Here is a 9,980-nt window from a genome sequence, read left to right as displayed (position 1 = left end):
ATCTAATTATTAATTAAAAAAATAATATTCTTAACAAACAAAATTTGAAATACATTTTAAAAATATATAAAACAAGGTATTTTTTGTCCACATCAATATTCGAAAAATCAGATTTTCTTTATTTATTTATTTTTTCTTAAGAATCAAACAAATCCTGAATCGACAAAAAAAAACGCAATTCAATCAAATCGCAGGATTGTAAGATTGTTTACAAAAAGAATATATTAAGCATTGTACACATTTTTTTTTTTACTAAAAAATACAAAGAAAGTTTTTTTTCAATTCTATCAAATTGAAAATAAGTATTTTTCTTCATCTATAAATGTCAGGTATTCAAAAAAGTACATTTCCTTTTTTAAAACTATACGTATTTCCCGACTGGAAATAGTTTTATATCTAATATACAAAAAAAAAAAATACTTGTCTAAAAGCTTGTTTACTTAACAAAAAACAAAAAAAAAAATATCAATATGGCAAGCTTTTTAAATAATACTATAAATGAGAAAAAAAAATTACATTGATCAGTTGTTTTTTTTTGCGAGTCAAGATGATGTAAAAAAAATAATAAATAAAACCTATAAGAGAAAAATTTTGAACACTGATCAAATAGAATTTTTTGCAGAGATCTTTTTCTTTTTCTTTTTTTTTAAAATCTAAATTATTTGTGTTGTTTGCTTCAAAATTTTGTTTCTTTTTACTGTTAATTGAACACATAATTATAAATAATTCATAAGTAAAATTTCTATAGTCGTTGATATTAATCAATGAAAATAAAATATAAGTTTATCGAAGATTTACACAATAAAAAACTTATTGTAATTTAAATATTATCCAATATTTTTTTTTTTTTCTTCTAATTTAATTATATAGAAATTAAATGACTTTTTACTTTTTGTTCGTTAATTATTAGACACATTAGAAAAATGTACTTTCCTACCGTTATTATCGAGTACGTCCATTAAACTCGATGTAAAACTGAATTCCGACGAACTATCTTCATTTTGACATCTGTAAATTATTTATTTGAAAATTATTAAAATTAATCTTTTTTTAAAATCCTAGAAAAATATCGATTAAATAAATAAAAAAATAGTTGAAAATATAAATAAATTAAATTGGTATAAATTATAAATGAAAAATAAATTATGAATGTAAATAAATTAAATTTGGTACTTACAATGTATCTATACTAGTGAGACTGCCACTATTTCGTATTAATGAATTTCCTTCGATTTTCAGTAATTCAAGAACGGTATTAACAGCAGATATGTAAATACCTTTGGTACCAGCCAAACCCAAATAACGAGGATTATTGAATTCCATTAATGTTCTTTCCGGTTTATTCGAGTACGATTTAAATGATTCGGAATCGATTTTTATTATTTCCACTGATGAAAAATGTACAATGAACAAATACGGTTTGCGATAAGCTGCAAAAATTTCAAATTCATTAGTTTACCTATTTTATTTCTATTATTTTTATTATTTTTATTACTATTTTGTTTGTTAAAAACAAAAATAAAATTTCAAAAGTAAAAATAACTAAAAAAAAAATAATGAATAGAAAATTTGTTTAAAAAAAATAATAATATCTTGTAAATAAAAAAAATATTTAAAAACTAAAATTACAAAAATAAGTAAATAAAATTTTTTCAAAAATAATACTTTTCCATATAAATATAGTATTAGTACAAAAAAAAAATTTCTTACCGAATGCAAACGGAAGATGACTCCAATTTGGATTAATATTTCGTGTTCTTTGTCCTTTTTCATTGACAAAAACGCCAAATTCATTGTAGCAAAGTAACAATTCAACATGTTGTGGATTACTCGATACATCGAGAACGCAAACCGGAAAAATGCCAAGTCTCGCAACACCCATGAGAGCAGCTTTAATTGAATTATCATCCTCTTCCGGAAAATCTAACGAAACAAAAGAAAAATTTACTAAATAAATAAATTAATTTTTTATTATTATTAATTTAATTTTTAATTATTATTAATTTAATTTTTAATTTTTAATTAAATTAATGTTTTTTTTCACAATTATCATTGAAATAACTCACCATCGATTTCATAAGTCGTCATATCAATTTGATAAAATTTATTACAGCCAACAATTAGTATATTTCTTGCAAATAAGGCACAACTACAAGGCTCTTGCGTTTCAAGTTCGCGAATTCCGATAAATTCGCCGGAATCTTCATTTACTGTCCACTTAAGAAGTCTGTAAATTATAAAAAATATTACATTTTTATAAAATTGAAAAAAAAATCAATTGTTAATATTTTTTTAAAATTTTATATTATTAAATTTCAGTTTTATAAATTTTATTTGTTTTTTCAAATTAATTTGAATTTAAAAAAAATGTCAATTTCCCGCTTTAATTAACGAAAATATAATTCAAAAATTAAAAATTTTAAATATCTATTTTCGTATTTTTTCTCAATAAAACTGAAAAAATCGGAAAACAATTTTCAAATAGAAGAATTAATATCATAATTATTGAATTAATAATGAATAATAAAAATATTTTTAAAAAAATAATTAAAAAATAGTAAATTAATAAAAATAATAATTTTTTGAATTAATTATATAATATTTACATGACGTGCGATGTTGTTGCTGCACAAAGCATTTCGCCTTGTACTTGATAAAGATGACAACTTTCTGAACCGGTAAGTACTGGTTTTGTATTAATTGCAGGACGTGAACATTCAGCAGCGACTGCATTACTTTTTAATTGTCTCAAATCGCAAGCAACCAATTGTCGATCCTCACCGGCAATCATTAATGCTAATCCCAATTTTGGATGTAATGTTAATTGATGAACTTTTTTCACGCCTCTTATTGCCGTCAATACTTGTGCTTTTGACGATTGATACGAATATAAACCTTCCTCGGCGCCCAATAATAATACACCCTCCTCACTCAATTCAACAAGACAATTAAGATCCAACTGGAAAAAAATAATTTTTCATATCAATAAAATAGTCAAAATAAAAAAAAATTTTTTTTAATTAATGAAATACCTGATTTTTCTCCAATCTCAAAACCGTATGATATTTATCAATCTTTGGTGTATTTGAAAGTGATTTTAATGCTTTAAGCCAATTTTTCTTATCCAATTGACTTAATGCCATAATATCAAGTCGCGCCGTTGGCCAACATGTTGTCGGTGAATTTGGTTCAACACGAATGATAAATGGTAAATCAGATTTTGCCGTACCAACAACATCGGCCATTTCAACAGCATCATTAATGATAAAACCATCTTTTTCCGTTAATTCCAAACGATTTATTGGCACCATACCTGGACTTGGTTGATGTTCATAAATCAATAAATTAGCACCCTCTAATTTCAAATATTTCCTCTCCCAACACGATTTTCCTCTACCTGGCACTTTTACCCAACTTTCCATTGTCACCAATTCATTATCATTATTTTTCTGCTGTTGATTTGTTTTCATTAAATAATCCGTATCACGCTCTGGTTTATCAGGCTCATCAATAGCCAATGTTCTAACACTTTCACCATTACTTGATAAACTATTTAAACTATCGCGTGAATATTTACCAAAATGTCGTGCAAAATCACCAGGTAAACCACATGTTGCCGGCACTGATACTGAACATTTTAAATGTGTCATTATTTGACATTCACTACAAATTGCTGCACGTTTACCAAATTGTATTGAATCAAGACACGCTGAACATTTACCAGCTCTCATTGGTAAACTAATATTAAAACGATGTGGAATATTGTGTTTTATTCTTTGTAATGAAAGATGACGTGTCATCATATCTGTACTATTATCAATATATTTTTTCTCCGGCGATTGTCGTGGTGATGTTGATTTTAATGGTGATGTTGTTAATTTTGCCGTTTTTGTCGTTAATATTTGTTCAGTTAATGCTTTTACTTTTGCACGTTCTTTATCCAATTGATTTTCTAATTCACGATAACCAACGGGCATTGCTGCACCAACATTTGGCGGTGTATTCTCTTTCTTTGAACCAAATATTTTATCGCAAACACCTTTTTTCTTTTTACCACATTCCTCAAGTTTTAATTGTAAATAATCAATGAGTTTTGTTTGTTGTTGACATGTACTACCGGCTTTAACTTCACGTTCCTGATAAAATTGTCTCATTTCATCCATAACGCCCTCAAGTTCAGCGACACGTGTTCTTAATTCCTGTGATTGATCAACAGTATCTTGAAGATCGGCCATTAAATTTAAATTTGTCTCCTTTAATTCATGTAATCTCGTTAAATGTTGTGATGATTCTTCTTTAACAATTCTTGCCTCTTCTTTTGAAACATCAAGTAAACGACGTGTTTGTGATAAATCACATTCAAGTGAATCGCATTTAATTGTAAGCACACCAATTTCTTCATTTAATTTTTGTGCTAATTTTTTATATTCATCACGTTGCGATGATAATGTATTACGTTCACCTTCAATATCAGATGCGTCTGATTCTAAACGTTCAATTGCACGTTCAGCAACTAAACGCATTGTTTTCTCTTCATTTTGTGCTATTTTTGCTTCACGTAAATTCACCTCCGTTGATTCCAATTCTTTTTGTAGGCGCATTTTTTCTTGAATTAATGTATTTTCACGTGTCTCATGATCATTTGTTAAACGTTCATAATCAGTTAATTGTTCCTCTAAAACGGTACATGTCTCCTTAAGAAGAACATTATTCACATGATAACTATTTACTTCTTCTTGTAATTTTTCAAGTTTTGCCTCATATTCATCCTGTGTATCATTATGCTTTGATATTTGTAATTTTAAACGTTCATTCTCAGCTTTAAATGAATCCATACGATCCTGATTGCCACGCACTTGTTTTCGTGTTGCGTCCAATTCACGACGTAACGCTGCACTTGAATTTTGTAATTCTTCTATTTGTTTATTCGCCTGTGTTAGTGCCTGAATAAAGGAAATTTTTTTATTAAATTTTGAAAAAATACAATAAATAACTTAATTTAAAAAAGAAATTTGATTTTAACAAAAAAAAAACTCACCCTTTGAGCAGAATCTGCTTGCATTTTATTTCTCGATGATTCTCTTGTTATTTCATTCAACGATAATTTTGCACTTTCCATTTCTTTCAATAATTTCGCCGATTTATCCTCCTCGTCTTTTTCCATTTTCTTCAATTTCTCCAATAAACGATGTTTATCGTCTTGTAAATTTTTAATTTTTTCCTCAGCCGTTTTTGCCTCTCTTGTTGCAATACGTTTATCAAGATTTGCATCTGACAATTCTTTTTCTTTTTTCCATAATGAAATTTGTGCTTGTTTAGCAACTTTTTGTTCAGCTGCTAAATTTTCATTTGCCGTTTGTAATTGTTGTTCTAATTTTTGTAATTGTTGTTCTAATTGTGAAATATTTTTACCATGATAATTATTATAATCAATTGATGATAAGCGTTTTGGCGCTTGTGGTTTTTCATGATCAATTGCTTTTAATGTGGCATTTTCTGTTTCAAGTTTTGACACACTTTGCTCAAGTCGTCGTAATAATTCTTCTAAATTGCTGACTTTTCGCAATTGTTCCTCTGTTTTCGAAAAAAAAAAGAATTTATTTTTTTAATGAAAAATGTTATTTAATTTTTGTTAATCGTGAATTTTTTTTATTCATTGATTATTTTATTTATATTATTTTGTTTACTATTTTTATTTAACAATTTTATTTACTAATTTTCAAAAAAAATTTTTTACTTATTGTATTTACTAATTTTATTTATTAATTTTGTTGAACAATAATTAATATTTAACAAAATGTTTGATTTTATAAAATGGATGGTAAAAATTTCAAATACCTTCTTTTTCCAAAGAACTACGCAATCGAAGTTCCAATGTTGCTCTGTCTTGTTCAACTCGTTCCAAACTCAAAGCAATCGATTCCCTTTGCTCCAAACTCATCAAAGTGTCGCTGAGATCTGATTTTGTTGCCTTAAAAATCGAGAATCAATTTTTAACATTAATTTCAACCAAATTAAAAGTAAATAATATATTTATGCTAAAAAAAAATTTAAATGGAAAATAAAAGAAAAGCTTTATTTTCAAAAAAAAAAAAGTATTTTTTAATTAAAAAAAATTTCTTTTTTTCTTACTTCAAGTTGATTTCTCAATTGATCATTCTCAGCGCATATTCTTTCAATTTGCTCCTGCATACTAATAACTGTTTGTTCATTAACAACAGCATTTTCCAATTGTATTGTCTTTTGATGTAATTCTTTTTTTAATTCCTCCATTTCGGCATCGCGCGCCGGTATTGTTGCCTTTAAACTTCTCAATTGTTCTTGACAATCGCGTAATTCCGATTGTGCTAATTCCAATGCAACATTTAATCGCGATTGACGACAATGATTTGAGTCCTGCTCATCACGTAAATTACTCTCTAAATCAGCTGTTTTTGCCACTTCTAATTCAAGTTTTGTACGTAATTCGGCAATTTGATTATGTGCACGCGCTGCCATTTGTTCTAATTTATTACCCACTCCTTGTGCACTTTGACGATTTAATTCACGCATTTTTGCCAATGACTCTTTATATTGAACCTTTAAAAAAAAAAAAATTATTATTAAACAATTTTTCAATCTGTTTTTATTAAATACAAAATTTCTTTGAAATGAAATTAATTAATAAAATTCAAATATTAATTTTAAATTTAGTTTCATTTAATTTACAATGTGGACATTTAAATTAATTTAATTGAAATTTAATTTCAATTAAAAAAACCTCAATTTTTTAAAAATCGTATACATAGGAATTAGAAATTTTAATTAATTTTTTTTATTAGAAATTAATCGTATTTTAATTATTCCTATGAAATTACTATTATTTCAGACCTCCGATCGACTTAAAGGCACAAAAAAAGTCGTTTTAATCGATTTATATTCCAAAAAAAGTCGATTTTTTTTATTTTAATAAAAAATTTTTAGATTTTTAAATAATAATAATTTTGAAAAGGGTTAAAGTTGAAATCTTAACAAAAAACTGAATTTCAAAAGTTAATTTTCAGACAATAATTAAATTTTACAGAACTAAAAATAATTTATTAAATAATTTTAGATAACATTTTTTAAATGTAATTGAATTTTCAAAGATTTACAATTGAGATTCTTGAAATTAATTGAACTTCAAGTGATTTTTAATTAAATTTTTTTTTTGATGATTTCACAACAAAAATTTATTAGAAATTACGGACAAAAATACAATAATTTGAAAACCATTTTTAATTGAAAAATGGTTTAAAATAGTTGAATTTCGGAAGAGTTATAATTGAAATTATTAAATTTTAAAAAATTATTGATGGAAAATTTTAGAAATAATTAAATTTCAATTGAAATTTTGGATAATAATTGAATTTTAGTTGATTTTTGATTGAAAATTTTAATAATAATTAATTTTAAATTGAAATTTTTGAGAATAATTGAATATTTTAATTGATTTTAAATTGGAAATTTGGAAAATAATTGAATTTTAAAAGATTTTGAATTGAAAATTTTGAAAATAACCGAATTTTCTCTGATTTTGAATTGAAAATAATTAAATTTTAGTTAATTTTGAATTGAAATTTTTGAAAATAATTGAAATTTAGTTGATTTTGAATTGAAATTTTTGAAAATAATTGATATTTAGTTGATTTTGAATTGAAAATTTTGAAAATAATTGAATTTTATTTGATTTTGATTGATTGATTTGTGATTTTGAATTAAAAATTTTTGGTAATTTTATTTGATTTTTATTTTTAATTTTAAACAATTGTTAAATTTCATAAAAGTTTTTAATTGAAAAATAATTTGAAATAATTGAATTTGTGACGAATTTCATTAAAATTATTAAAAATAATTAATTTAGTGAAGAATTTTAGTTAAAAATTTGTTAATTAATTGAAATAAAGAAGATCTGAAGAAGATCTGCATTTTATACTAAAAAAAACGTATTTTATTTAAAAAAATTTTTTTTAAATGTAAAAAAAAGTCGAAAAAGTCGCATTTTATTAAAATAAGTCGAAAAAAGTCGGAAATAGTTGAAAAAGTCGTATAATCCGAGGCCTGATATTTATTTATTCAATATACGGGAGTAAAAATGTTTATTATTTGATAGAAAAAAAGGAAAATTTGTATATGTTTAATTGAAAAAATAGATAAATATTTTTAAAAAAATACCTGAAAAGAGCGGAGTTTTTTCAATTCGGCGGTCGATGTTTTTAATTCAGATTCGGCACGTTGTAATCGTGCGCTCATATCATTATTACTTGAGCATAACTCGGCAATTCGTGTTGTTTGCGTTTCAATGTGTTTATTAAGTTGAGCAATTTTATCTTTTTCTGCATTTTCCCATTTTCTCTTTGCGCCCTTTATCAAGTTCAATGCCCTTGTTTCTAATTCTCGTCTCTCTTGCCTCTCCAATTCTACGAATACATGAAATTCATTAAATTACATTTTTTACTATATTAATTTTTTAAAAAAATTTAATTTTCCATTTTTTAGTTTCAATTTATTTTTTCTAACAAAATTTTTATATTATTTTAATTTTTCAATATTTCAAAAAATAAAAAAATAAAATTGACTTATATTTTAAGGAGTTTTAAATTAAAAAAATTTATTTTTGTAAAATTTCCTGTATACAAAACAGTTTCTTTAAGAAAAAAAATTTGTTGGTAAAGTAAAAATAAATGATTAAAAAATTATATTTTTGCTTCAATTTCTTTTTTTTTTTTTTTTACCTAGAATTCTTTTTATTCCAGCTGCTTCCGATCGAGAAGTAACCAATTCTCGCTCGAGATTATCCCTTTTTCTATTCGATAAATCGAGTTGCTTTGATTTTTCAGTTAATTGTGATTCCAAATTGGAATTTGCTTTTAAATTCAAACTCGTCTTATCTTGAAGTTCGAGTAATTTTTTCCTTTGCTCACGAACTTCTTTGAGTTCGCGTTTTTTATTCTCAAATTCTACATCGAGATCCATTTTGTCTAACATTCGTCGTGATGACTTTTATGAAAAGAAAAAATAAAACCCTTAAATAATTATCTTAATTTGCGATTTTTTTTTTTTAATTTCAATATAAATAAAATTAAATTATTAATAACAAAAATTGTTTTCTTATTCACTAAAGAGAATTTTACTTATTTCTATAAAAAAAATTAATATTTAGCTATTAAAAATATATATAAAATTAGGATAAAAATTTCAATTAAAGTAAAAATTTAAATTAAAAACAATTTTTTATTTCTCCTAAAAAAATAATAAAAAGAAAAAATTGTAAGGAAAATTTTTCCAAATACTAAAATTTAAAATAATTATTTAATAATTATTATCAATAATAATTGTTGTTATGTACTAGAAAAAAAATATTAAACGATTATTAAAGAAAATTCCCGAATTTTTAGATTTAATCAGTGAATATTAAGTTTGTTGACATCTTTGTGATTTTTTCCGCGTCAGAAGCGCGGGGGAAATGCTATATACACATAATCAAAAACAAAAAAAAAAAATTTTTTTTAACTAATTTCACTGTTTTTAAAATATAAATAATTAAATTTAAATAAAAGAAAAAAGAAATATCAAAGCCGGTCACAATTTTATAAATATCACGGCATTTTGCATGCAAATTATGTTTATCTCATATACAAACTCAAATTGTATTGTATACACATAATTATAATTCTAACCTCCATTATCGGTGCACTTTTGTTTTGTTCCACTTTAAACACTAATTATACTCTACACACATTATGTTTAGAAAAATTCTACTGTTTAATTTAAACAATTTATTATTTAATCAAAACTTACACGTTCTCTCACTTTAATTTTTCCATTCGGTGACGGTTGCAAAGCGATCTCCATTTTTAAATCCGTTTCAAAACAGTTTGTAGTTGCGCTATTGACGCCATCATTCTACTGTTCTTTGATTGGTGGACAATTTTGTGGAGGGTTGGAAAACAATGCATAAA

General features: G+C 24.7%; 1 protein-coding gene across 3 annotated transcripts; it reads right to left on the bottom strand.

The window, feature by feature from the left end:
* Positions 1-370: 370 nt before the first annotated feature.
* On the bottom strand, positions 371-9,944 carry LOC127281102 (citron Rho-interacting kinase-like). Of its 3 annotated transcripts, none has more exons than XM_051304605.1 (12): positions 9,820-9,944; positions 8,754-9,018; positions 8,194-8,438; positions 6,133-6,579; positions 5,839-5,971; positions 5,039-5,574; positions 3,033-4,943; positions 2,607-2,959; positions 2,067-2,227; positions 1,711-1,923; positions 1,178-1,430; positions 371-1,008 (listed from the first exon to the last, which is right to left on the bottom strand). In XM_051304605.1, exons 1-12 carry the CDS (start codon positions 9,871-9,873, stop codon positions 900-902), a joined length of 4,680 nt encoding a protein of 1,559 aa, XP_051160562.1. In that variant the 5' UTR covers positions 9,874-9,944; the 3' UTR covers positions 371-899. The 3 variants fall into 3 exon arrangements, with proteins under 3 accessions (XP_051160562.1, XP_051160563.1, XP_051160564.1); XM_051304606.1 differs by having other exon boundaries at positions 9,832-9,911; XM_051304607.1 differs by having other exon boundaries at positions 9,699-9,885.
* Between the last annotated feature and the right edge of the window lie 36 nt (positions 9,945-9,980).

This window comes from Leptopilina boulardi, unplaced genomic scaffold (assembly GCF_019393585.1).
Source record: "Leptopilina boulardi isolate dan_hultmark-lab unplaced genomic scaffold, ZJU_Lbou_2.1 LbouV2_266, whole genome shotgun sequence".
Lineage (NCBI taxonomy): Eukaryota > Metazoa > Arthropoda > Insecta > Hymenoptera > Figitidae > Leptopilina > Leptopilina boulardi.
This window is presented reverse-complemented; position numbering and strand designations above follow the sequence as displayed.